This window comes from Ammospiza caudacuta, chromosome 4 (genome assembly GCF_027887145.1).
Source record: "Ammospiza caudacuta isolate bAmmCau1 chromosome 4, bAmmCau1.pri, whole genome shotgun sequence".
Taxonomy (NCBI): domain Eukaryota; kingdom Metazoa; phylum Chordata; class Aves; order Passeriformes; family Passerellidae; genus Ammospiza; species Ammospiza caudacuta.
The window spans coordinates 71,294,743-71,321,759 of record NC_080596.1 but is presented as its reverse complement, the minus strand read 5'-3'; the positions used below and the strand labels follow the sequence as shown (position 1 = coordinate 71,321,759).

The 27,017-nt window shown below is 50.8% G+C and overlaps 1 protein-coding gene across 1 annotated transcript in view; it reads right to left on the bottom strand.

Annotated features, from left to right (window-relative positions):
• The window catches only part of SFXN5 (sideroflexin 5), a 104,560-nt gene that overhangs the window by 5,450 nt on the left and 72,093 nt on the right, over positions 1-27,017 (bottom strand). Inside the window, exon 13 of the mRNA XM_058803622.1 lies at positions 15,076-15,193. Coding sequence (XP_058659605.1) covers positions 15,076-15,193 — 118 coding nt within the window. The remainder of the gene's footprint in view (positions 1-15,075; positions 15,194-27,017) is intronic.

Genomic DNA, 27,017 nt, shown 5'->3' with positions numbered 1-27,017 from the left:
GGGGGGAGAAAAGGGAGAAAGCAGCCAATTTTGGGAGGGGGAGGGTCAGGGGACTGGAGGATGCTGCTCCGGGCTGGGGGAAGGGAGGCCCAGCGTGGCCACTGTGGCTGCTGCTGCTGCTGCCAGCAGGGAGAGGGGCTGGTGGCTCCTCTGGAGCCTGGGAAGGGTCTCCTGGCCCTTCCAGCAGCTCTGGGCCATCTCCTCCCAGGCCTGTGGTCACCAGGGCACAGCCCAGGGCAGGGCTGGGGGCTCAGAGCCCTCGGGAGGCTCAGCCAGGGGTAGGAAGGGCTGTGGTACCACGGGATCATGGAATGCTTGGGGTGGGAAAGGAGCTTGGAGATCACCAAGCCCAACCATCCCCAGCACTGCCAAGGCCACCATTGACAGTGTCCCCAAGTGCCACATCCACAGGGCTGGATATGCCTCTAGGGTTGGGCACTCCAAACCTCCCTGGGCACTTCAAGTGCCTGACCCCCCTTTCCATGGGGAAATTCCTCCTGTGCCCACCCTGAGGCTCCCCTGAGGCCATTCCCTCTCTTCTTGTCCCTGCTCCCCTCCTGGCAGGAGCTGTGCAGAGCCACAAGGGCCCCCTGAGCCTCCTTTGCTCCAGGCTGAGCCCCTGCCCAGCTCCCTCAGGGATTCTCCAGCCCCTTCCCAGCTCCCTCAGGGATTGTGCAGCCCCTTCCCAGCTCCCTCAGGGATTCTACAGCCCCTGTCCAGCTCCCTCAGGGATTCTCCAGCCCCTTCCCAGTTCCCTCAGGGATTGTGCAGCCCCTTCCCAGCTCCCTCAGGGATTGTGCAGCCCCTTCCCAGCTCTGTTCCCTGCCCTGGTCATGCTCCAGCCCCTTTCTTGTCACCCATTTGCACTCCCAGTCAAATGGGACCTTCCCAGTAATCCAGGAGTGCTGATAAATGATGGGAAATGTCTCCCCAAGTCCTTCTCCCAGCCCCTCTGGATGGATATATCCTGTCCCGTGGATTTGTGGAGTCCAGCAGCATTTCAGGTCACTGGCCGGTTCCCCTTGGATTATGGGGCTTGGAGCACCTGGCCTAGAGGAAAGTGTCCATGGAAGGTGTCCTTGACCATAGAAAGTGTCCCTGATCATGGAAAGTGTCCCTGGCCATGAAAGGTGTCCATGGAAAGTGTCCCTGTCCTCGGAAAGTGTCCCTGACTATGGAAGGTGTCCCTGTCCATGGAAGGTGTCCCTGACCATGGAAGTTGTCCATGGAAAGTGTTCCTGGGCATGGAAGGTGTCCCTGCCCATGGAAGGTGTCCATGGAAAGTGTCACTGTCCATGGAAGGTGTCCTTGCCCATGGAAGGTGTCCATGGAAAGTGTCACTGTCCATGGAAGGTGTCCTTGCTCATGGAAGGTGTCCCTGGCCATGGAAAGTGTCCCTGGCCATGGAAAGTGTCCCTGGCCACGTAAGGTGTCCATGTCCATGGAAAGTGTCCATGGAAAGTGTCCCTGATCATGGAAGGTGTCCCTGCCCATGGAAGGTGTCCATGAAAGGTGTCCTTGCTCATGAAAGGTGTCCCTGCCCATGGAAAGTGTCCATGTCCATGGAAGGTATCAATGGAAGGTGTTCCAGATCATGGAAGGTACTCATGGAAGGTGTCTCTGGCCATGGAAGGTGTCCATGGAAGGTGTCCCTGGCCATGGCAGGGGGTGGAATGAGATGGGTTTTAGGCCCCATCCCACCCAAACCACTCAGGTGCTCCCATGGATGGATCCCTCAGGAATGAGACAAGGACAGCAGTGCTGGCTAAGGAATCCTCCTGGAATTGCCACAGACCTGCAGCCAACTGAGGGGGACCTCAACGTGAGAGAATTCGGGAAATACTCCAGAAACCTTTTGATTATATCACAGGAAACATTTTTCAGAGCATCTCCAGCCTCTGGTTCCAGAGCCCAGCAGCTCTGGAGCCCCAGGGCCTCTCTGTGTCCTGCTCCAAAGAGCACCAGCCATCCCCAGGGTTGGCATTTTCCTAAATCCACAATTTCAGCTCTTCATTTGTCCATTTGCTGCCCTGAGGAGATATCCTGACAGAGATTTTCCTCCCATGCAAGTGTCCAAAGATTATCAGCTCAGCTTTGTTAAAACCAAAGACAAAACTCGTGGTTCTCCTCAGCAAGGCAGATTGTTGCCTGAAATGTTGGTGTTAAAGCTCTTTTCTGACAACTTCCCGGTTTCTCTATCCAGTTGAAATCCTGGTGTGCCCCAAAACTGGACACACTGGTTGAGAGATGTTCTCATGACTGAAGTACAAATGAATGATTAATGAATTATTGATATTCAGTTTTCTGCCCAAATCACTGAGTTGGGGAAAAACAGTTTTGAGAGAAACCTGAATTTTGTGACATTTTCCTTCAAATTAATAATAAAAATCGAATTTAAGAGGTGACCAGTACAGTTCTTTTCATTTTAGGTTTCTCTCAAGTCTTTCTGACCCCTGTCTTTGAAAGAAATGTTCAGTTTTCATAATAAAAAAACATATTCAGTCAAAATGCTTTTCACAAAGCCATGGAAAGTCTCCTGACAGGTCAAGAACCACGGAATCATGGAATGGTTTGGCTTGGAAGGGACCTTAAAAATCCTATCATTTCCACCCTGTCCTACAGCAGCTGAAGGTGGTTGCTGGTGGCCAAAGCCTTCACGGCAGAGAAAAATCTGGAATGGATAAATCTCAGGAGGCAAATATCCCAAATTTACTCCTTTTCATTGTTCCAAAGAAGGGAGAAAAGCTGGAAATGCTCTGCCTGTGACAGGACCCATGGTCAGCACTTTTCCACCAGAGCTGAATCAGGGCTGCTGCCTCACCCTGGGTTGGGGGAATTAAAAAGCACCAGAACTTGAAAGTTATCTTTAAACAATAAAAATGGAGAAAAGTTGGAATATTTGGCTGTCTGGAATATTTGGTTGTTTTGGCTTTTGAGAGTTATTAAGTCCAGGAGATTACTTTTGTACTGGAATATTTGGCTGTTGTGGGTTTTGAAGGTTTTTCCATTTCAGGAGACTTTTTGTTTGCCAGGGATGTTCCTGCCCTCAGCTGAAATGGGAATAACCAATTGCCCTGTAGCAAAGCAGATTTCAGGATTTTTGGGGCAGCTGTGGGACTGTAACTTCCCCTCCTTCACTGGGTTGGGCAGTGCTGGTTTCATCGCTGGATTTGATTATTTTAAAGGTTTTTCCTGCCTAAATGATCATGTGGCTCTGTGGTTTGGTGGTGCTGGATTAATGGTTGGATTTGACGACCTTCAAAGTCTTTTGCAACCTAATTTCATGATTCTACAATCAAGGGTGGGAGTTTTAAAAGTTTTTTAAACTTTTGGGGAATTACCACAGCACAGCTTCTCTGAGGAAAAATACTCAGCAAAGACCTCAACATTTAATGAGGTGGGAAGAAGGGAAATATGGATTTGGGTAAAGGAAAAGGGAGGGAAATTTGGGAATACGGATTTGTGGCTGGAGCAGGGAGCTGCCCTGGCCCAGGGTGTCTCTGCAATGAGTGATGATAACAGCCATGATAACAGAGCACAGGTGGGATCTCAGCCCACACCTGGGGGAGGTGACCCCGCTCCCTGCATGTCCCAGCCTGTCCTGGAGCAGCAGCTCCTGAGCTCCAGCCCCGTGGTCATCCCCAGCCCAGCCCCCAGGAGCTCTGCTGCTCCCACTGCCCCACCTCAGGGACCCTGCTGGAGCCTCAGGGTGACATCAGGGACACCTGGCAGGCACGAGAAGCTTCTTCTTGGTCTTGCTGTTTGAAATCTGATGGTTTCTGAGCCTTTATTTTGTGACTTTTGGGGGGTTTGGTTAATGCTGAGCTCTCAGAGCCTCAGCACTCCCAGCTTTATAAAAACTGGAAACTCAACCCCCAGCATGGCACCAGCTCCAGGTCACTGCAGAGTTGGGAGTTTGGGGCTTCTGGGAAAGCAGAGGGGTGCCCACAGCACCAGAAACCTCAGCTGTTCAAACAAAACCACCAAAACCCCCCAGAAAAAAAGCTTTGAGACCCTAAGATTTCAAATAGCAAGGTAAAACTATTTACTGTGTCTGATTTCCAGAGAGAGGAGACACCCAAGGCCTCTGTGGGAGCTGAACCTTCTCCCCTCTGCTCTGGAGGTTTGCTCAGAGTGGGAGGGGGTGGGATGGGGTAAACCTGAGATTTCCACAATAAATTCATTTCCACAGCAGCTCCAGAAAGGTTTTAGACTGGCACCTAAACCACACAGGAGCAACTGTGTGGTGACCTCAGGGCTTGTGGCTTTCCTCAGGACAGGGCTGAAGGAACTTCTCCCTGGATCCCTGGGAGAACATCACATTCCAGGATGCAGTTTTTTGGGTTTTTTTGGAACATCCAAACCAGTGGATTGGTGGAAAAGTCACCAGCCCACTCCAAATATGGCCTTGAGAGCTCCCAAAATTGCACAGTTTGGTTATGATTCCTGATCCTTGATGGAATGGAAAGCACCTACACAGACACTCAGAGTTTCTCCTTTCTTGGAAGGAAAAAAAAAATCCTACTTTTGAATGTGGACATTACTAAAAAGTTTCCATTTGGATGAAAATGAGCTCTTAGGTCCATTCCAGCAGGAATTCCTCAAGCAGCTCAAGGAAGAAGGAATTTGTTGCTCTTTGCTGATGACATCGACCCCAGAATTCTCCTGCTGTTCAGGAGGAAGAGCATGATGGAAGAGCAGGATTTAGGATTTAGGATTTCCTTTGGTTCTTTAGAGAAGCTGAGTAAATTCCTCAGGATCCCAACCTCCAGCACATTTCCTTCTCTCACAGACCACCAGCCTCACTAGGAACAGGAAATTCAAAAAGCAATTACAGATAATTACATATGTGAGATGTGATTAATAAGGCATCCTCAGCCCTAAGCAGGCAAGTCTGGACAGCTGATCCCCTTCCTTTGCATCCTGCACCTTTTGGGGATCTCAGAGCTGCTCCAGATGAGCCAAAACAACTCCAAATACACCAAAAAGGACAAATCCAACCCTGTGTGATGAGAGGGGCAAGGCAGGAGATGGGCAGGGAAAATCTGGGGGTGCACAGATAAAGAGGCCTCTGACCAAGAATGATGATATTAAAGGTTTTTTCTGATTTAATGATTCCTGTGTGGTGCCAGGAGTCAGACTCTTCATTTTTCATTCTTCATGGATCAGTCCTGATTCCAGCTCAGGGTATTGCATGATTGCTGGGAATCATGGAATACCCTGAGCTGGAATGACGAAGGATCCACGGCCAGGGGGGTCAGGCTGGGCTGGCAGAGGAGGGGCAGGGATTTGGTTTTCAGGCCCAGAATAAAGCAGCAAAGCCCAGGAGCAGGGGAGGGCTCAGGAATGGCCATGGCAGGGCAGGAATCCTGGGGAGGAGCCCCTCTGTTTACAGTAGGTGCTGCTGAAAGGTGTCCTGAAGAAAGACAGCAATTAACAGGCCAGCGAAAAAAATGGCTTCTTTCCACAAAGAGCCTTTTAAGTCTGTTTTTCGGGCCACTTTAAGGGTTAATGTTTAGCTGTTTATCCGGACTTGTTGGATGTCAGCTCTTTCTTTTGACTCCTAATGGCTTATAGCCATCAGGAGGTGAAGCCTCCTCAAAAGAGCTGGTGTCAGGAATGTTTTTTTATGCCCACCAGCACCCACACACCTGCACAGCCTGTGCTTGCAGGGGGATAGTTTACATACTTGAACCTGTCTCCCAGGGCCAGGGGTATAAACATGAAACCAGATCCTGTCTGACAGCCCTGGGCGCTGCAGAGGGTCCCTGCTCCCACAGGCACCCCTGGCCACAAAGCACAGCTCGGGTCAGGCCCTGCTGCCCAGCTCTGCTGCCCCACCTGGCCGTTTTAGGGCTCTGGAGAATGCTCAGCACCTTTGAGTGGTGAAACAAAGGAGAACTGCCAGGAGCAGCCATCAAAAAGCAGCTGGGTCACAAATCAAAGGCTCCGGGACAGGCAGGGGAGGGAGAACAAAAGCACAGCCCCCACGGCCATCAGGGCTCTGCTCACTGCTGACCTTCCCTGGCCCCGAGGTGTCACCCAGACCAATAATCACCCAAACAGGCGGAGCAGGTGGAAACTGAACCACCCTGAAGTGGCCCAGGGGCTCCTAAGCAGTGGTGGTGGAGTCCCTGAAGGCCTTCTCCTTCTCCTTCTCCTTCTCCTTTTCTCCTTCTCCTTTTCTCCTTCTCCTTTTCCTCCTTCTCCTTTTCCTTCTTCTCCTCCTTCTCCTCCTCCTTCCTCTTCTCCTTCTCCTTCTCTCCTTCTCCTCCTCCTTCCTCTTCTCCTTTTCTCCTTCTCCTTCTCCTTCTCCTCCTTCCCCTTCTCCTTTTCTCCTTCTCCTTCCCCTTGGAAATGCCCCTGTAACCCTGGCAGTGCCCTAATCCAGGCTGAACAGGGCTTGGAGCAGCCTGGGACAGTGGGAGGTGTCCATGCCCATGGCTGGGGGGGGGAACAAGATGAGTTTTAAGGTGGGTCCAACCCAAACCATTCCATAATTCCAGGATTTTAGAGAAGCATTTGCTCCCATAAGTGACCAAGGTCTCCCAGCTTCAGAGCAGGGAAATGCTTGGATTTCGAGATTTTGAGAAAGAAGTGGGGGAGGAAAGCCCCATGGAAATGGGAGATGTCATGGTCCAGAAACGTTCTTTGCTTGGCCAAACTGGCTCTGTCCCTCCTGGTCCAGAAGAGTTTCAGTTGGGACTGAAAAATCCACAAATCCAAAGGGCACTGCAGGGAAGAGCTGCCAAATGAGTTTGGGAAATGAGGATGGCCCTGGGACAAGGCAAGTGCTGCCTCTGTAGCATCACCACCATGGATCTGCAGCTGGAATCCCACCAGGTGGAGCAGGCAGAAGGGAATTACCAGGACACAGCATCTGCTCCATCCCAGAAGGAGAACCTGAGGGAGCATCATCTCATGGTGGGAATGAGGAGTTGCCATGCAGAAAGGAGAACCTGGGGGTTCTCTTCACTGGAATGTCCCAGGAATGGAATGTTTGGGCTGTGGGGTCTCTGCAGAAGCACCAGGCTCTGACCCAAAGTCCTCCCTGGAGCAGGAAGGGAAACGTGGATTTGGGGAAAGAAAAGGAAGGGAAATTTGGGAATGTGGATTTGTGGCCTGGAGGCTGCTCAGGACAAAGCACCCCTGCAGCCACTTTGGCTTTGGTATGTCTCGTAGCCATGGCTGTCACTGCTGTCTCTGACACAATGAAAAGCCAGTTCTTCATTCTCAATCACTGAAGTTCTTTTCTTATTCTGAATTCTGTGTTTTCCTTGCTCTTGTCAAAAAATCTTCCTGCATATTGAGCAAAGAGTAATAAAAAACCCCCAACTTTTAATAGTGTTCTGAAGACTCTGCCTATGGAGGAGTAGAAAACGTACTGCGGTGTTTCTTCTGTGAAGGCAGATGAGGAGCTGCTTTACTTAGAAAGCAAAAAGGGAAACTCCTTGCTCCTTGCACTTTACCTTGACTTTTGCTGTATTTGACACTGTAAAGTACAATAGTACAAATAGTACTGTAAAGTAAAAGGGCAGGAGAGGACTAAGCCTGGCATCCCTTCCCATGCTCTTAGGGAATCCTTTCACCAAGGAATGCTCTGGACTTCCTCAGGGAGGTCTGGGGCACCTCAACCTGCCTCTGTCCTTGCCCTGAATGCACCTGAGCTCCCCAAAAAGTTCTGCTGTCACACTGACCTGGGGTTTATCCCATGGAGGGTGGCCTGACCTTGCAAGCTCTAAAGCAAACCCAGCTCCAGGTCTCCTTCTGAGGGTGGAGATGATGCCCAAGACTCCAGGTGGGAGCAGGACCTGGGGCAGACCCCTGCAGCCAGGAGCCAGGTGTGGCTCCATCAGAACTGGGGGTGACAGATGTGCCCCTCACCTGAGGAGATCTTTGCCCTCCAATGCTCACCTGAGGCCTGTCCTGCAGCAGGGACACCTGACTCCCCTCAGTGGGGGATTCTGGTGCTCTGGTGTCAAAACTCAGCTGAGATAAATCCCATCAGCCTTGAGAGACCCCAGGAAAAACCATCACACCACAACTGCTGAGCACTGATGGATGGACAGATGACTCTTCAACTAATTACAGTTGAAAAGTGGAGTGTTTATTACAGCACTGGACACAAGCTGAACAATTTCTAAAGGCATGTGCACCCTTTGAGAGTCTAAACTTTGTCTCCTAATTTGTTGCATATGCATTAAGTTTTGCAATAGGTTTATGCATATTTATTTCTTATTAGTCTTCATGCAGAGAGCTCTCTGGTTGTCTGTCCATCTCCTGCTCCTTTGGTTTTGGTTTAGTTCTTGTTTCAAGGTTTAAGGAACCTTTCTTATCTTCTTCTAGCTTGGAAGTTCACATTTCTTTCACCTTGTCTGAGGCAGTTTTGTGAGCTACAGGCTTTTGTGAGCACAAGCTTTTCACAAATACAGCAAATTAACGAAACAATTCAAAGCAGCACACTTTACTTAAATCTGAAATAGATTTCTAACTTAATTCCTAACCCATATCTCAGCACCTGCAGTGGGCCAGGCAGGGAATCCACAGGAACCAGAACACCAGAATGGCACAGTCTGTGTCCATCCACCAGGGCAAACTCTTCCCATCCAAAGGGAGCTTTCATCTCTTGGCAGCTTCCCTGGCAGCAGGATCCTCCAGGATCATCTGGAAAACCCAAACTGCCCCAGGGAGGATGGGGACAATCCACCAGCCATGGCCAGTGCTCCAGGCTGTGCTCAGATCCTGGAAGTCCAGACAGAGTTTAGGACTTCCTTGGGCCATTATTTCCTATCAAAGATGGGCTGGGAGCTTCCACTGGAGTTCTGTGCAACCCCTGGGGCCTGCTGTCCCCAAATGTCACCTCCTCTCCTGCCACTTCACCCTGCCAGAGACAGCACCATGCTCTGGGAGGGTCACTCATTCTCCAGCCTCTGACAGGAGTCCATCCTCACTGAGGAACTCCAGAAACCTCATTAGGCACCACCACCCTTCATCTGAAGGCTGGGAAGGGGCTCAACACATTCCCAAATACCTCAGATCTTCCCTCAAGTCCTACTTGACCCATGCCAGTGTTCAGCCACTCGCTGTCCTGTAAATCCTGGAGGTTCTTCTCAAATCAATCATTTCATGGGCATTCAAGAAGCCCCCTGGGATCACCTCTTCATTTGAGGTTCACATGGAGAACAAAGATACTCTTGGCTTTGTCAGCAAGGGAAAGGCAAGGAGATAAACCAGAAGATAAGGCAAGGAGATAAACCAGTAGATTAGGCAGAAGATAAGGCAGGGAGATAAAGCAGAAGATAAACCAGAAAATAAGACAGAAGATAAACCAGAAGGCAGGAGGTAAACCAGAAGATAAGGCAGGAGATAAACCAGAAGATAAACCAGAAAATAAGGCAGAAGATAAACCGGAAGATAAGGGAGAAGATAAACCAGGAGATAAACCAGAAGATAAATCAGAGGACAAGACAGAACATAAACCAGAAGATAAGGCAGAAGATAAACCAGAAGATAAGCTGGGTCAGCACTCAGGAGAGGAACCTCAGATGAACCTCATGGTGCTCCCGGAGCAGGAGGAAACCATCTCTGAGGCACAGCTTGAATCCTCTGCAGTCTTTGGGAGATGCTTCCCACTGAGCTTCCAGCCTCCTGCCAGCCCTCCAGGACCTCGTGGCACTTCTTTGCTGAGAGGAGCTCCTTCCAAGCCCAGCCTCCATCCCAAGGGCTCCCAGACTCCCAGGAAACCGTTCCCCAGCCCCAGAAGCAAAGCAGAACTTCTCACTTCTCAAACATTTTTCCCCCATGGCAGCTGGCAAATCCCTTCCCTGGCTTCTCATCCAAGTTGGACAAAATTACTGCAGAGAATCCCTCCTGCTCCCCTCCCCCCCCCCGTGCAAAGCAATCCCAAGGGAGGGATGGTTCCATGGGGACCCCCTGCTGGATTGCATCTGATTTCCCTCCTAAGTATGGAATGGGGAAGCGTCTCGAGGGCTATGGCTGTGACCTCCATACAGCTCTTTTGTCAAGTGCCATTTCATTAAAAAATCAGCCTTTTAACTGTGGACACATTTCAACCTCACCAAATCTGCTAATTATTGACAGTTGGTGAAGAGGAGATTTCACTTGTTCCTCCTGTTAAACTGCATCTAATTAGTAATTACTGGTTCACTGTCATCTTTACTGCAATAATCCCACTGCACATTGGCTCATTAACCTTTTGCTTTTCTAAAGCAGCCTGCCAACAAGATGAAGGCTAAAACAGATTGGAAAACAATAGCTCAGCCTTGGATTTTAGGCTGTTTATTCCCCTTGTCCTGGAGATCCAAAAGGAAGATTATTTTAAAGGAAAGGCTTGTTCTGGAAGACATCTTGGTTCACATTGAGCATCATCCCAAAAATACCCTTTAAACTTCTCCCAGGTGAGGGGCTCAGGTGGTTGAAGGCTTCTCTGCCATTTTCCAGCTCCATTTCTCCCTTTCTCACCTGGCCCTGTCCACCACTGTCCCCAGCATCCCTGCGGGCAGGGGGTGACAGGAGCTCCTGGTGGACCTGCTGAGGAACGCTCTGGAGGAGCAGGGCCCACAGGGCAAGGAAGCAACCCGGTGGTTCTTTCTGCTGCTGCTACACTGAATTTCATTTGCACAAGTCCCATTTTCGGTTTGGAGCTGTCACAGCTGTTTCCATTGGCAGTGCATAGCTGAGTAGGAGTTGTCAGTGGGGATGCTGCGGGATTGGGAGAGGGAAGAGATTCCCCGGGGGGCATGGGAGGCAGTTGGAGGTTGTGGGCTAAATGCATTAACTACATGTTTCTCCCAAACTTAACAGCAGTGAATTACTCCATGCATATTGATGGCTTTAGGTACCACAGTTAACACTATCCTGGGATGACAGGAACGTTTCTCAGCAGCTCCAGCGTGAGTATTCCCATGGATCCATGGTTTCGTGGCTGGTACGAGGGGTTTATTTTTGTAATGTTCTCTTTAGAGCCATAATAGCCAGAAACAAGCTGTGATTCTGGAGCACCGCTGCAGAAATCCAAGTGGAATTTCATCCCTACCAAACCCAGGGCTTGGCTAGGCTGGGTATGCACCCAAAAAAGGCTCAGGGTGCATTAACCTTGCCAGCACGTGGAGGCTGCTCACCTCCAGAGCTCCCTTTCCCTGTTTTCAGCCACAGCTGAGCCTGATTTCCCTGGAATTGTTGTAACACAGGAATAACTCTGGAGCAGCTACAGCTGATGGGACAAGGTGGGTACATTTACCCAGAAATTTCATTAAACTATTGCAAGGCTTCAGTTCTGCTGGAAAACCAATTGTGAGCTTGAGCCCCGTTAGGAGAGAGGATCAAAGGTGGCCACACAAACTCCTGGCCCAAAACAAGCCCTCCATAGCACATTAGCCTCTGTGTTTGCTCCCTGACCTCCAAAAGGTTCTGAGTGTGTGAGCAAGGGCAGAACTTGGCTCACTCACAGCTTCTGCTGCTCACACCACAGCCCTGGTTTTGGAACAGAGTACATCTCTTACACCTTGTTGCTGATCTGGTACAACAGCCTGGTTGTACCTGTCCTGCTGTGCCCATGACCATGGGGAAAGCAAAGACATTCCCACAGAGATCAGTGCTTACACACTTCTAAATTCCTCATCTGACAGGACAGAATCATGGAATCATTCAGGCTGGAAAAGACTCCAAGCTGATCGAGCCCAACCACTGCAGTTCAGGGTCTGATTAGTGCCCAAAAATTCACAGGTTTTGAGAAACACTCCCTGCAAAGTTTCTTGGATTTCCCACCCAGAAATGGATCCAGAGGGGTTGGTGCAGGTAAACCACTCACTTTGCTCCCTTGAGCATCCCCACAGAAACCTCCAGAGATTCTGGAGAACGGGGGAAATGTCCTTTGTAAACACTCACACGTTTATAGAAAATGCAAACATAATGGGAAAATAGGCTAGAGAGCTGGGAATGTTCCCCTGGAGAAGGGAAAATTCCAGGGAATCCTCAGAGACCCTGAAGGGGCTCCAGGAGAGCTGCAGAGGGACTGGGGACAAGGCCTGCAGGGACAGGAGCCAGGGAATGGCTCCCACTGGGAAAGGGGAGATTGGGCTGGGATCTTGGCAAGGAATTGCTGGCTGGGAGGGTGGGCAGGGGCTGGGCTGGAATTGCCAGATTTGCTGTGGCTGCCCCTGGATCCCTGGCAGTGCCCAAGGCCAGGCTGGACATTGGGGCTGGAGCAGCCTGGGACAGTGGGAGGTGTCCCTGCCATGGCAGGGGTGGCACTGGATGGGATTTAGGGTCTCTCCTGATCCAGACCATCCCAGGATTCTGTGACTGATCAGCCCTGGCTGCCCCTGGAGCCCCTGAGCCTGTGGTGTCAGCAGATGTGGGACCCAGCTGTGCAGGCCTCCCATCCCCTGCAGCAGAGCTGGGTGGCAGCAGGCAGAGCCCAGGCAGGCTCTGGAGGGCTCCTTTTCCCTGGCAGGGAGTGTGGGCAGCACACATCATCCTGTCTGATCCCTCAGCAGGGCTGATTCATGTTTGCTCTGCTCAGAACATCTCAGCTGCCTGCACAAGGTCACTCCCCACAAGGCTGTCACTGCTGCCTGCAATCCCAGTGTCCCCAGAGCCAAACCACTCCTGAAATTTCCCCCTGGGTTAGAATTCATTCAGCTCCTAAAATCAATGAGATTTTCCCTGCTGGAATAGCAGGTACTGCACAGGAGAAGTTATGTGAAGTATGTGTTATTTTTAGGAAAAATTTTTTCACTGAAAGAATAACAAAGCACTGGGATGCTCTTCCCAGGGAGGTGGTGCAATCACCATCTCTGGATGGGTTTAAAAAAGACTGGACATGGCACTTGGTGCCATAATTGAGGTGTCAGGGCATAGGTTGGACTTGATGATCTTAGAGGTCTCTTCCAACCTCATTATTCTGTGATTCTGTCACCCAGAAAGGCACAATTCCAGTGGGAGGTGTCCCTGGTCAGGAAGCAAGAGAATCCTTAAGGTCCTTCCCAGCCCAAACCATTTTAGAATTCCAGGATTTTGGAGGAACGGTGACAATGTCTCCTTTGGGATAAATGAAGTTGGTGGTACCTGCTGTGGCCTTGCTCAAGGATTATCCGGAAAGGTTTTTCCTGGAAATAGGGAGGAAATTGGAAATTTCCAGGAAAATTGCACCAGGAAGGCTTAAACTGGATATGAGGAAGGAATTCTTCCTGGAAAGGGTGGTCAGGCACCCCCAGGGCAGGTCCCCATCCCTGCAGGGATTTCACAGCCACGTGGCACTTGGGGACAGGGGCAGTGGTGGCCCTGGCAGTGCTGGGGGAACAGTTGGACTCACTGATCTCAGAGGGCTTTTCCAGCCTTAAAACTGCTCAGATTCCCTGGGAAAGGAGCAGAAGGGATGCTGTGTGCCCCAGCCTCCTTCCCACGGGCAGCCTGGACCTGCTCCAGCTGCACCTTGAGCAGGTGTGAGACCTGGCAGTGCTGCTCAGCCTTGCCAAGCCCAGCTTGGGAGCAGAACTGGGGATCAGCACAGAGCTGAGGGCCTGGAGCTGAGGCTGAGCTCCTGCCAAAAGCACTGCCAGGCTCTGGGGGTGCACAGAGCCCACGAGAGGCAGGGAAATCACATTGCTCCTGCAACTGGGGCTTGTGCAGCTTCTGACTGCAATGCTGTGTCTGCTCCTGATGGAAGGGCTCCAAAAACGATGTTGACTAATTAGAAAAAGTTTAAGGAAGAGCCATATGAATCATTAAAGCTTCAGCAAACACGTCTTTTAGCAAGAGGCTCCAAGACTGAGATAAATTCAGGTTCTTAGAGAGAAGGGACAGTTTTCTCTCAGCCTGGAGACAGCAAGAAGGACAACAGAGAATTCCCAACGTGTTTGTCAGTCAGCACACAAGTGTACAGCAAGATTCCCTGGCTGGAAGTCATGGATAAACCCATCCAGACTGAAAAAAAAAATGAATTCACGTGCAGACACTGATACAAACTCCTGATCCAGTGACAGGAAAAGAACCTTGTGAGAGAGCCCTTGTTTTTCTCCCTTTGGAATAGATACCTTCTCTGGAAATGCACAGATTTACAACCAGGAAAAGCTCCAATCACCAAATTAAAGACTTAAAATAAACCCACCCGAGCAATTTGTTCAGCTAAATTGGTCTAATTGGGTGATTGCATTGGTCATTCCCTGTTTCCTTGGCTGGTTTTCATTTGTTCACCCCCAGGCTGGGCCTTCCCAGGAGATGAAAAAGCAAAAAGCCCTCAGAGAAGCTCTGGGGAAGAACTTCCCCCTCAAAAGGGGTGGTCCAGGCTCTTGGCTTCATGGACAGAGCTTGGGTTCAATATTTTAACTCCAAGGAAAGCCCAGTGTGAGGGAGAGGGGCCTTCCCCTGCCTGGTGAAGCTGTGCTGTTCAGAAGAGGAATATTCACAGAATTTTACACAGAATTCTACACAGAACTCACAGAATCACCAGGTTGCAAGAGACCTTCAAGATCATCAAGTCCCACCCAGCCCCAACACCTCAGCCAGACCCTGGCACCCAGTGCCACATCCAGGCTTTGTTAAACACCCCCAGGGATGGTGACTCCACCACCTCCCTGGGCAGAACATTCCAGAACTTTATCACCATTTCTGTAAAAACCTTTTCCTGCTATCCCACCTGTGTTTCCCTTGGCACAGCTCGAGGCTGTGTGCTCTGGTTGTGTCGGTTCCTGCAGACAGAGCCCAGCCCCAGCTGAGCACAGGCACCTTTCAGGGGCTGTGCAGAGTGATGGGGGCACCCCTGAGTCTCCTTTCCTCCAGCTGAGCACCCCCAGCTCCCTCAGGGGCTCCTCACAGGGTTTGTGCTCCCAGCTCCTCTCCAGCCCCCTCTGGATGGGCTCAAACATCTCAAAGTCCTTCCCAGACTGAGGGGCCAGAGCTGGGCACAGCACTCGAGGTGTGCCCTCACCAGTGCCCAGTGCAGGGACACAAACCAAATCCTCCAGGAATGGAGGGCCCACAGGAGTGGGGCATCCCCAGGAAGGCAAAGGGGCCGTGGTTTGTCCCCCCCTGAGAGCCCCAGACCCCACTGACCTCGGACATCTGCGGGAAGAGGCTGATGGCCAGGGGCAGGGCCAGCCCAAAGGCAGCCAGGCACACGAGGCTCTGCACCGGGAGCAGCATCCGGGGCCGGCACCGCAGCAGCCACGTCCTGCAAGGGAAAGGCTCAGTAAGAGCATTCCAGGGACAGGGGACAGCCAGAGCCAGGTTCTGCAAGGGAAAGGCTCAGTTAGAGCACTGCAGGGACAGGGGACAGCCAGAGCCTGAGGCAGAGATGTGGGACTGCAGGCTGCTCTTCAAAATGGGTTTATTGTGTAGAAGTTACAGCAGCCTTGGGTCATGGGTGACAGAGCCATGCCTAAAGCTGCCAGCTCCAGCTCTAGGCAAGCCTGAACACCCTTTAGTTTTGATTACACTGCATTTTATACTTTGCTGAGCATCTTCACACATAACAACCAATCAATACCTTTATTATTACCTACAGACTATCATAATTTCTATCATTATCATGTTATGGTCAACACTTTCCAATCATATGAGTTAGTATGGTACAATCACCATGTTATGGTCAATACTATCCAATCACATGGGTTAGTATGGTACAGTTTAAGCTTTGAGTTGTTTTTCAGTTTCATGCTGTGGAAAAATTTTAGATCTTTTTCCTACTTGCCACATCAATGTTTGTTTGCCTGTGCTATCTTTCTGCTTTTATAAGACCTATTTCTGCTTGGAAAAAAGCATCTTTTTGTTTGTGGTCAACAAATCCTTTGTTGTAGTCACAAAACCTCCTTCCAGCTCGACTTAATTGTCCAGTAAATGTCCTGGCTCAGCAATTGTCAATTTACACATCTATTGTTCTTCTATATCAAAACTTACTTCCACCTCTGTTCTGCTCTCAGGTTCTACATCCAGAGAGCTTTCTGCCAAGCACACACATCTGTGAATATCTCCTTGTCAAACTTCCATCCTTCCCAAAGGGGAGTGCAGGACATCCCTGGATGGGCTCTGCTGCTCACCTGGACCTGCTGTGCCCCTCTCCTCACTGGTGTCAGCCCCCTCAGAGAACCATGGAATGGCTTGGCTTGGAAAGAGCCTTAAAGATGATCCAACTCCTCCTTATGCCGTGGCAGGGACACCTTCCCCATGCCAGGGTCCTCCCAGCCCTGCCAGGGGGGACAGCTCTTCCTCAGCAGGTCACCACCAACCCCAGCTCCACCCACCCCAAAATGGGTGAGGCAGAGCAGGTGAGTCCAGCACAGGTGAGCCCAGCACAGGTGAGCCCAGAACAGGTGAACCCAGCACTGGTGAGCCCAGAACAGGTGAACCCAGCACTGGTGAGCCCAGAACAGGTGAGCCCAGCACTGGTGAGCCCAGAACAGGTGAACCCAGCACTGGTGAACCCAGCACTGGTGAACCCAGAACAGGTGAGCCCAGAACAAGTGAGCCCAGCACAGGTGACACCTGCAGCAGGCTGGGGCTGATGCCCTGTGAACAGAAGGAAATCAGGTCCTTGAGAGGCACTGGGAGCTCTGCGAGCTTTGGGAAAGGCACTGGGAAAGGCACAAAGAGCTTCATTAATGGGGTGATAAAGGCACAGCATTTACAATCCCTTAATTTGTTAAAATCCAGCACCTGCAGAGGGTGGCAAGGATGTTTGAACATTTCCTGTTCCTGGGGGATGTTTATGAGTTCAAGACTTGTTAACAGCAAACTGCTGAAGGTGCCTGCAAGGTCAGGTTCTGGTAATGACCCAAAAGTGACCCTTTGATGGAATTAACACCAGATAATTGGGACAACATTTGGCTGGTAGGAGCTGGTATATTAAATATATTCCAGGATAAATATTAACTAAAATATTATAAATTAAAAAATATTATTTATAAATCTATTATAAATAATAAGTATTATTTATAAATAATATATAAATATTATAAATAATAATGAAAATATATTATTATGAATAATAATATTTAATACATGTTCTAAATAATAATTAAATAAATAATATAAATTATAACTGCCTCAGGCAGTTTACCAGTTTTAAAGGGGAAAATATGATTTGTGAAGGATTTATTCCAGAGCCATTTACAAACATGATCCCTATCATTCAACTGAAATAAATGGGAATATAAACCAACACCAAGACAGGGAGTTTTGTTGGAATGTTCAGTGTGTTTGAGGAATGTGGAGAGGGAGTGGATTTGCTGCTGGGTTATTTTGGACACAGGGAGCAGCTGGAGCTGGGCCAGGGCAGGTTTGGGTTGGATTTTAGGGAAAGGAGGATTTTACCCACCCCCAGAGGGAGGGTAAAAATATCCAGGGGTAAAAATCCAGGCTCCCCAGGGAATGAGCTCTAAGGCTACCAGAGCTCCAGGAGCCTTTGGACAGCTCTCCAGGGATGCCCAGGGTGCGATTTTGGAGGTCAGGGCAGGGCCAGGGGTGGGTGGATGATCCCTGTGGGTCCAGCTCAGGATATTCCATGATCTCCTACCCCTTGGGGTGGTCACAGGAGCTCTCCTTGGCCAGGGAAGGTACAAGAGATGACACCAAGCCCTGCTCATCCATCCCTGAGGTGACATCCCTGGGATTAAACCCTTCCTAACCCAAAGTGCTCCATTCCCAGGTGCCACCAGCCCTTCACAGCCCAGGGCTGCAGCCAGGCTGGACCCAGGTCACCTCAGCCCCTTGCTCCACATCTGCTGCTGGCTCTGAGCACTCCTGGGGGATGTGATGAGAAGGAATTCATGCCCTGCTCCTGCCTGAGCCTCCCCACCCTGCTGAGAGCTGCCTTCATGCGCAGGAGCCTGGGGAGAGCAAGCACCAGGGTTTAACTCCTCCAGCAGCTCAGCTCCTCACTAATAAGCTCTCGAGACAGAGTTGATCCTATCAATTTGTGCTGTGAAAATCAAACTTCTGTTCTCCAATCTTGAGCTGCTCTGTGCTGCACAGAGCATGGCTGCAGCTCAGAGCCTCTCTGAGGAGCCTGCAAGGCTTTGACCAAGCAGGAGAGTGGGTCACCTGTCCCAGCAGGAGAGCAGGGCACATGTCCCAGTAGGAGACCAGGTCACCTGTCCCAGCAGGAGAGTGGGTCACCTATCCAAGGAGGAGAGCAGGGCACCTGTCCAAGCAGGAGAGCAGGGCACCTGTCCAAGGAAGAAAAGTCACCTGTCCCAGTAGGAAAGGTGACCTATCCCAGCAGGACAGCAGGTCACCTGTCCCAGCAGGACAGCAGGTGACTTGCTCCACACCCTGTCACACCTGCCCCATTACAGGACTGCCCTGGATAAGCTCTGATCACCCCTGGGTGCACAGGGGCAGCTCCTGGAGCTGTGATCACCCCTGGGTGCACAGGGGCAGCTCCTGGGGCTGTGATCACCCCTGAATGCACAGGGGCAGCTCCTGGAGCTGTGATCACCCCTGGGTGCACAGGGGCAGCTCCTGGAGCTGTGATCACCCCTGAATGCACAGGGGCAGCTCCTGGAGCTGTGATCACCCCTGGGTGCACAGGGGCAGTTCCTGGGTCTGTGATCGCCCCTGGGTGCACAGGGGCAGCTCCTGGAGCTGTGATCACCCCTGGGTGCACAGGGGCAGCTCCTGGAGCTGTGATCACTCCTGGGTGCACAGGGGCAGCTCCTGGAGCTGTGATCACCCCTGAATGCACAGGGGCAGCTCCTGGAGCTGTGATCACCCCTGGGTGCACAGGGGCAGTTCCTGGGTCTGTGATCGCCCCTGGGTGCACAGGGGCAGCTCCTGGAGCTGTGACCATCCCTGGCATGCACAGGGGCAGCTCCTGGAGCTGTGATCACCCCTGGGTGCACAGGGGCAGCTCCTGGAGCTCTGATCATCCCTGGCATGGGCAGGGGCAGCTCCTGGGCTGGTTTTTGTCCTGCTGAAGCTGCTGGTAAGAGCCCTCATTGGGACATTCCCAGCAGCAGATCCTCGCAGCCTCCTGGGGCTCAGTTTAGAGCCAAGGCATCGCTGCTGCCACCACCCCTGACATCTGCACCCTCTGTAATTACTGCCCTGTCGGGGACCTTATAATCACCCAAGTAAAACCTTAACCAATTTAAAAGGATCCCGGGTCCAGCCCTCAGGTGTGACTTCCAGGGGTGCTTCCAGCCCAGGCCAGTTCAAATTACAAGGGCCGACCTCCTAATTAGGAAGAGTTATGGCTCGATTTAAAAAGGAGAGCAGACTAATTAACACATGTAGTGTAATGTCTTAATTGGGATTCAGATTGGAGAATTTGTGTGGTTCAGAATAAATGACTCATAATTAGCCAAGAGGTCCAGTTTTCTCCTGTCCCTGGATCCCTGCTCCCGACACCGAGCTGGGGAGGAAGGGGAGTTAAATATTGCATTTTGTGAGCTGTCAGCTGCACTGCAAATCCCTCTTTGCACCCATTAACCCCCCGTTGGAAGGCAGTGATGAGGAGCTTCCAAAGGGTTTCACTGCAGAGGATGAGCACAGATTGAAAATAAATTAATAAAATAAAATATCTGTGTGGAAATAAAATTAATATCCATGTGGTGAGGAGGGATTTAGTTCACACCACTGCCCTGCCTGCTCTGCCAAACGGTTGGGTCAGGGAATGGGGAGGTCTGGACCTTCAGAGCCCCCTGACAGCCCAACTCTGGCATCTTCTGGAGCCTGAACAATGCCAGGGTGAGTGAGGAGGGGAGGGAGGTCACCCAGTCCCACCTCCCTGCTCCAGCAGGGTCCCCTGGAGCACAGAGTTCAGGATTGTGTCCAGATGCATTCTGAGTATCTCAAAAGATACTCAGAATAGAGATATTAAAAATGGAATTACTGAACATCTCCAGAGATGTTCAAAAAGCAGGGGAATGAGCCTGATTTATTCTCAGGAGCAAATCCCATCCCACCCCACATAACCCTGCAGAAATATTTGTGCTATTTCACCAAGAACAGGAGTTTTAGGGACCTCACCCCATGCACAGGACAGGGGCAGTTCTGGAATTAAACCCTGGTTCAGGTTATTCAACAAGGGGTTGGAAAGTTTGGTCTCACCCTGGAAAGCTGCAGGAGGGCAAGTGAATCATGGAATCATGGAATGGTTGGGGTTGGAAGGGACCTTAAAGCCCATCAGGGACAGCTCCCATGATCCCAGGTGGATCCAAGCCCCAGTGTCCAACCTGGCCTTGGGCACTGCCGGGGATCCAGGGGCAGCCACAGCAAATGTGGGAATTCCAGCCCAGCCCCTGCCCACCCTCCCAGCCAGGAATTCCTTCCCAAGATCTAATCCAAGATCTGATCTCCCTCCCTCAGCTTGAGACCATCTCCCCTTGTCCTTGCACTCCCTGCTCCTGGGAAAAGTCCCTCTCCAGCCTTTCCTAAGCCCCCTTTAACATGTTCATTTTATTGTCCCCAGTTTCATAACCCAACATTTTTCTCTGTCCCATAGGCATAACAAACTGCTCCATGATTCTCCCCTGACCTCGGGATGGCAAAGAACAGCAAATTCCACAACACCTCCTCCTTGTCTTCCCCTTTTCCTTCCAGCTTTGTCCCTTTCCCTCTTCAAACCCCGCAATGCCCCTTCCTCCTGGGATTTCCCTGTACACCTGTGGTTTTTTCAGAGGTGGTTTTGTGCTGGGAAAACCCTGGGAGAGGCGGGGAGAGGCTGGTGTTGGAGTGTCAGGGGGTGGGATGGTTGGGACGGATGGAGATGAGAGATCTCTGAAGCCAGGTCATGGAACTTGGGGTTTATTGCAAAGGGCCTGGGTACAGGGCCCTGCTGGGAGCTGCCAGCCACAGCTCAGAGCAGTAAAGAGAAAAGAGAGGGGCAGAGAGAATGAGAGGGTAAGAGAGTAAGAGAGTAAAAAAGGTAAGAGTGTAAAAGGGTAAGAGACTAAAAGGCTAAGAGAGTAAAAGGGTAAGAGAGTGAGGTTCCCATTCCAATACAATAAATCATCTTCTGTGTTGAATATTCTGATTCTCATAACCAATCTAGTACAATATACAAATCCTACAGCATTTCCATACAGCCTATAAGAATCATTACATTACCATACTGTGTTACATTTTAAACCCTAAAAACTTCTCTTTGGGCCCCTTCTGCCAAGCTGTATGGTCTGCTGTGACCCTTGGACCTGCCTGCAAGCAGAGGGTGTTGTTCCATCAAAAGGGGATTGTCACCCTGATTCTTTAAGATTTTCTAAGCCTTCTTATGTTGACATTCTTGTAGAAAACTTTCTCACACATTTTCTGTAAATAACTCATTGTTTTCCATTCCTTTATGGAGGAAAAGAAAGTTGATTGACTGTTGGTTTGTCCAGTGTCATTGGAGAGGTGGCACTGTCACCCTCCAATCCACTGTCACTCTTAGAAAACTATAAATGCTGGAGGCAGAAAATAAACTTCCCTTTTCTTTTCACCTTGAGAACAGTGGCGTGCACTTGTGTTCTTTCGTGTCCTATAGTGACAGGGGATTAGCTCTAGGACACAAGTCAGCCATGCCATTGTTTTCCAGTTGTTCAGTAACTGAGGTATCCCAAAGCTTGCTTTCATTTCTTGTTTATAGTTTCCACATTCTCAAAATCTTTTGCCAGACAATCATATTTATAAAGCTTTCCTGTTTCATCTTCCCCACAGACTGGGGAGGTTCACTGAGGGCTGGGTAGGCCCGGAGCAGGCCATAGGTACAAACACACAGACAGTGCATCTGCTGCAAGGAGACACGGCGCTGTAAATACACCTTCATTCAACTCTAATCCTATACAGCCTATAAGAATCATTACATTACCATACTGTTTAAACCCTAAAAACTACTCTTTGGGACCCTTCTGCCAAGCTGTAAGGTCTGCTCTGACCCTTGGAGCTGCCTGCAAGCAGAGGGTGTTGTTTAATGAAAAGGGAGATGGCCATACCATGGCCTTCAGCTGGCCATGCCATTGTTTTCCAGTTGTTCAGTAACTAAAGAATTCAAAGCTTGCTTTCATTTCTTGTTTATAGTTTCTATATTCTCAAAATCTTTTGCCAGACAGTCATGTTTATAAGGCTTTCCTGTTTCACCTTCCCCACAGGCTGGGGAGGTTCACTGAGGGCTGGGTAGGCCTGGAGTAGGCCATAGGTACAAACACACACACAGACAGTGCATCTGCTGCACAGAGACACGGCGCTGTAAACACACCTTCATTCAACTTTCATCGCAGCCTTCATTAGTGCTTTGAGTTTTGCATAATTTGGCAGCTGCCCCTGGCGTTTTTCAGGAGGTGCTGTAATTGATTCCATATGGGAGTTATCGGGGGCGCTGAACCGGGCCCGTGTTTGCCGGGGAGGAGGTGTCGGATGCGAAACCAAACATGACAGGAGCGAGCCCCAGGCTCCCAGCTGACACAGTCTGGGGCGTTTCTGGGCTGTTTGCTGCAAACGGGAGCAGAGGCAGTGCAGACACTGCCAGACGCCGCGGGGCGCAGGGAGTGACGGGATCCTGAGGGGTTTTGGGGGGTTCTGGGGGATCCTGAGGAGTCCTGGTAGGTTCTGAGGGATCCTGGGGGGTTCTGAGGGATCCTGAGTGATCCTGGGGGATCCTGGAGGATTCTGTGGGGGTCCTGGGGATCCTGGGGAGTCCTGGAGGATCCTGGGGGATCCTGAGGGATCCTGGGGAGTCCTGGAGGATCCTGAGGGATTCTGGGGAGTCCTGGAGGATCCTGAGGGATTCTGAGGGATCCTGAGGGATCCTGAAGGGTTCTAGGGGGGTCCTGAGGGGTCCTGGGGGAATCCTGGGGCATCCTGAGGGATCCTGAGTGATCCGGGGATGTTCTGAGTGATCCTGGAGGATCCTGGGGGATCCTGGGGGGTTCTGGGGAATCCTGGGGGGTCCTAAGGGATCCTGAGGGTTCCTGGGGGTTCTGGGGGGTTCTGAGGAATCCTGGGGGATCCCGAGGGGTCCTGGGGAATCCTGAGGGATCCTGAGGGGTCCTGGGGGATCCTGAGTGATCCTGGGGGTCCTGAGCGATCCTAGGGGATGCTGGGGAGTTCTGGGGGATCCTGAGTGATCCTGAGGGATCCTGGGGGGGATCCTAAGTGATCCTGGGGGGGTCTTAGGGAATCCTGGGGGGTTCTGGGGATCCTGAGCAATCTGGGGGGTCCTGAGGGACACTGGGGGATTCTGGAGGGTTCTGAGTGATCCTGGGGCATCCAGGAGGATCCTGAGCAATCCTGGGGGCGTCTGGGGGGTCCTGAGGAATCCTGGGGGATCTTGAGGGTCCCTGGGGGGTCCTGGGGATCCTGGGGGTTCCTGAGGGATCCTATGGGATCTTGGGGGATCCTGGGTGATCCTGAGGGATCCTGGAGTATCCTGAGTGATCCTGAGGGGGTCCTGGGGGGGTCCAGGGTGATCCTGAGTGCTCTCACACTCCTCACAGCACCCCTCTCATGCACCCAGGAAGTTTGGGATCCCCAGATCCCCGTCCTGCTGAGCCTGTCAGGTCTCTCTGCTCTGTCTTCCAGCTTTTCTCACCCATTTTGGGTTATTTTGGGAAATGTGAGTTCTACCAGTGACCAGCAGCTCTGCTGTCCCACCCAGCCAGGCCAGCACTGTCCTCACCCTGCAGCCCAGCCCTGAGCCCCTCAGAGGACACAGCAGATGCAAAAGGAGGGAGGTTGGGCCTTTTTGAACTTGATTGACACCATTAAAGGAGCAGTTTCCGTGTTTACTCCGGGAACAGCCCCAGAAGTTGAAGGTGTCACTGCTGGCAGCTGCTGAGCCCAAACAAACTTCACTGAGGGCTGGGCTGGACGGGGCCTGGGAGGAGAAGCACCTGTGGGAGCATCCTGCACTCCCTTGCACGGGAATGTCTCCAGTAAAACCCAGGGACACCAGGGCCAGGGGGAACTCCTGCCTCACCCTAGCTCTTCAGGAACAAACAGGGTTCAAGGAAAAGAAAATGTCCTTCCAGCACCACAAAGCACTGGCCAGCCCCCAGGAAAATCCATTTTTGCTGGTGCCACTGCTTCAGCTCAGCCAGAGCAGCTCTGCAGTGCTGATCCAGCCCGGGAGCATCCTGGTTTTATGGGATTTACAGGAAAACAGCCCTGGGAACTGCTGCATGAGGAAGATCTGGAGGTGAAGAAGAGCAGAAATGCTCCTCTTCCATGGACACAACTGTTCTGCTCCCATTTCTCCCTCAGTTCCTGCCCTTTGCCAGCAGCTCCAGCTTTGTCTCTTCCAAAGACACTGCCCAGCCAGCTCCAAGGCCTTCTCCAGGGCATCCTGACATTCCCGAGCTTTTGGAACCTTCTCAGTGCTTCAGACTCTCTGAAAGGTCTTCTCTGAGGGGCACAGAGGAGGTCTGAGATAAGATAAGGATGTAAGAAGAGCTCACGTTCTGCTCAGAGATCCCCCAAAGTGTCCCCAGCAGATGCTGGTGATGGACTGAGCTTCTCCAACTCTTGGCCAGACCACAGAGGCCAAAAATTTGGGCTCTCCCAGCCCAGAGCTCAGAGTGAGGCTGCACTTAGGGCTGGCTTGCCCCATTCCAAGCAGCTGCAGCTCTGCAGGGAGCTGCTGGAGAAGCCTTGGATGGTGGCTGGGAGCAAACAGCTCCATCTCCCAAATTTCATCATAACAACCAAACAAAGGACTGATAGAAGGGGCTAAATAAAAGGAATAAAGGGAGATGGGGATGAAGAGCCCAACTTCCTGTAGTGGCTGCTGCTGTCCCCACACCTGTGGGACATAGAGACACCACAGAACACCACAGACACCCCATTATCAGTCACCCTCACCCCTCAGACACCTCCAAACCAATATTTCCCCACGGCGAGAGCTGCCGGCATGGATATTATTTATAAAAGCTCAATGAGAATACATCTGCACGGATAACTGACACCGTGTTCCCTGCGTGGCATATGCAGGCTGAAAATAAACATTGGTTCTATATGTTCACTGCTCCAGCAGAGTCCAAGCAGCAGGAAATGCATGAAACATGGGCAAGAGCGGGAGCGCGGCGGTGGGAGGGAACATGGAATTACTTGGAGAGCAGAGAGGCGGCCCCGGGAGTTAAAATACACAGCAGGCAAAGAGAAGAGAGGAGCCAAGAGAGCTGAAAAAAATGGCACAAGAGACGAGAGAGGCAGCTGGGGGAGTTAAAACATGCAGATGGAGAGATGGCTGGGAGAGAGGAAAGACCTGGATGCAAGCGGAGAGACGGCGGCCGGGAACTGGCCACTTAAAATAAACTTTGGGAACAGCGAGCTGGGGAGAATTCCTGGGGTCTGACACCCTGCTGGGGGCAGGGGCTGGGCCCTGGAGGGGTGGGAGTCCCACCCAGGTGAGCACCATCACCCACCTGCACCTGGAATCACACTGGGCATGGGAATTGTCCCCTCCTTCCCATATACCAAATTCAAAGTACTCGAAGGAGTCACCCCCTTCCTTCCCCACAATCCCAAATGCAAATGAGGAATCTCTCCCTTCCTTCCCCACAATTCCACATGCAAAACCACTGGAGGAATTGTTCCTTCCTTCCCCACTTTCCCAAATTTAAAATACTTGGAGCAATAGCTCCCTTCCTTCCCCATAATCCCAAATGCAAATCCATTGGAAGAATCATCCCCTGATTCCCACAATCCCAAATGCAAATCCATTGGAGGAATTGTTCCTTCCTTCCCCACTTTCCCAAATTCAAAATACTCAGAGGAATAACTCCCTTCCTTCCCCACAATCCCAAATGCAAATCCATTTGAGGAATTGTTCCTTCCTTCCTCACTTTCCCAAATGTAAATCCATTGAAAGAATCATCCCCTACTTCCCACAATCCCAAATACAAATCCATTGGAGGAATTGTTCCTTCCCCACAATCCCAAATTCACAATACTCGGAGGAATCATTCCCTTCGTTCTCCACATCCCAAATTCAAACAACTTGCAGGAATAGTTCCTTCCTTCCCACAATCCCAAATGCAAACCTATTGGAAGAACCATCCCCTCCTTCCCATATCCCAAATGTAAATCCATTGGAAGATCCAGATTGTGGCTCCTGATCCCAGCTCTGCAGAGTGACACCTTCATCCTTCCCATTTACAGCCCCTGTAGGGATTTCTATAAATAAATGGATAATGCCTGCCTGGATCTCACCCCCATTAAAACACCCTCCTCAAACTCAAATCCCACTAAATTTATCAAGTTACACTTTCCCCAAATGCTCCAATGGATTTTTTTTCCCCAAAATGAGCTTTCAGCTCTGAGTGAGCCCTTTGGGAACGAGTTTTAAGATCTGAGAGTTGACTTCAGCTCCCTGAGGCACAGACAGGGACACTCCCCATGTCCCAGGGCTGCTCCAGAGCTGCCACCAGCTCCAGCAGCGTGGCCAAGCCACACCTCACTCCCATCCCTGCTGCTTCTCACTGCCAGCCTTCCAGGAACCCGAGGATATCTGATGGAAAATGCAGCAGGCACAAAGCTCCGGGCACAATTCAGGCAGGCAAAAGCAGAGCCCGGATATTTTTATACCCACGGAGTTTTGTGGCAGCGAGAAGGAAAATTTTCTCTCACAAACGTGAATTAAAGCTTTCAATACGTTAAAATGATGACTTTTTTTTTTTTTTGAGGGCAATCTCCTGTCAGTTCACAGATAAAATCAGTTTTAGAAAGGCCTGCACTGAGCACAGGTGCATTCAGCAAAACCTGTATCAATCCAAGGATTTATGATGCCCCTGAGGACAAAGAAGTGATTTACTGGTTTTATTTTACTGCAAAGGAGGGATCAAATTTCACCATCAGTTTTATTTTCTCCCCATGTGCCAATCCAATTTTACTGCCAGGCTTATTTCAGCCTGGGGATGGCCCAGGATGGGCCCTCAGTGTGTCCTGCTGGAGACAATAATTTATTAATTTAGAGAGGAGAAATTTTCTACAAATTTCTCCAAATTTTTTGCACATAAAGGATTTTATCTGTGGATATTCAGCAATAAAATAATTTGAAGCAATAAAATAATTTGTCCTGAGTGTTG